The sequence below is a fragment of the Egretta garzetta genome, unplaced genomic scaffold, assembly GCF_000687185.1.
Source record: "Egretta garzetta isolate BGI_Z169 unplaced genomic scaffold, ASM68718v1 scaffold792, whole genome shotgun sequence".
Lineage (NCBI taxonomy): Eukaryota > Metazoa > Chordata > Aves > Pelecaniformes > Ardeidae > Egretta > Egretta garzetta.
Genome location: NW_009258950.1, coordinates 819676 through 820902, shown reverse-complemented (window position 1 = coordinate 820902; position 1227 = coordinate 819676). Strand labels below are relative to the sequence as shown.

Here is a 1227-nt window from a genome sequence, read left to right as displayed (position 1 = left end):
AGCAAAGCGAAAAAACCTATGCGACTTTCCTAGACACCCTCCTCTCCCCCAACCCCAGGATCTTAGGGGCAGTCAGGGGCTGGGCTGGTCAAGATCGGGGGCGGCAGCAGCCCCCGGTGGGACCCGACACACGCACACACGCACGCACACGCAGCTTGAGACACTGCAAGGGCTGAGAGAGGAGGGAGCCGGGAGAGCCCCGTTCCCCGCTCCTGGCTTTCTCAGTTTCAAAATCAGCTCGAAATGACCCAGCGAGCGCTGGTTGGTCGGAGCCGCGCTGCTGGGGTCCCCCCGCCGGGGCGCCCGGCGAAGCCCCTCGCTGCGCCGCTGCTCCGCCTCGCCGGGAAGCAGCGCACAACAAAGCCCCCCGCCCCGGCTCCAGGACGCCTTCGCTTGCAGCAGAATACGTACACGTACATGCCTATAATACTATAGATCTGCGGCTCTACGTATCTATACGATACTGACTTGTGGTTGCTTCCTGGGTCTGCCTCGTCCTCTCTTCTGAGGCTCTGCGGTTGCAGGTTGCTCCTGGGCAGCAGTGGAAGGCTGACCGGGTCCCTCACCTTGTGCACTCATCGTGACTTCTGCCGCTCAGCCTTAAACCAGTCTCTCCAAAGCACCTTGGAAGGGGGGGGAATCAAAACGAGCTCTCGCTGCTTTTGCTGCTCGCTGCCACCACCACACCGGACGTCCTGGTGCTGCCAAAAAGGAGAAGAGAAGGGGAGGAGGAGGAGGAGGAGGTGATGGTGGTAGTGGTGCTGGTGGTGGTGGAAGAGGAGGGGGAATGAATCTCTCTTACAATTTAGGAATGGTTAGTAACATGAAGCAATTCAAAAGAGGGGAGGTAGGAAAAAAAAAAAAAAAAGAAGAAGAAGAAAAGGCAGAGTAAACTGCAACCCTGGAAATGCAAAGGAGAGAGGGAAATACTCCGAGGGTAGTCGGAGCAAACCAAGAAGGGGGAAAAAAAAAATCCTACAAATTGAAAGCAAGTGGTGGCTATCGCGCTTAGATCGGATCAGGACAAATTAAGATAAGACACACTGAAAATGGACTGAGAACACTGCACGATCTTGCCAGAAGCATGCACCCTGGGAAGACGGGGATTTCGGCAGCAGCGGGAGCAGCGGGCAAAAAGAGCGATCATTTAAAAAATAATAATAATAAAACGATTTGGGAGATTAAAAGAAAAAAAAAAGGGGGGGGGGGGGGGCCCGGGGTCGGGTC

General features: G+C 55.3%; 1 protein-coding gene across 1 annotated transcript in view; it reads right to left on the bottom strand.

Annotated features, from left to right (window-relative positions):
- The window catches only part of HMGA2 (high mobility group AT-hook 2), a 13544-nt gene extending 12965 nt beyond the window's left edge, over positions 1–579 (bottom strand). The window contains exon 1 of the mRNA XM_009634309.2: positions 469–579. Coding sequence (XP_009632604.2) covers positions 469–579 — 111 coding nt within the window. The remainder of the gene's footprint in view (positions 1–468) is intronic.
- Between the last annotated feature and the right edge of the window lie 648 nt (positions 580–1227).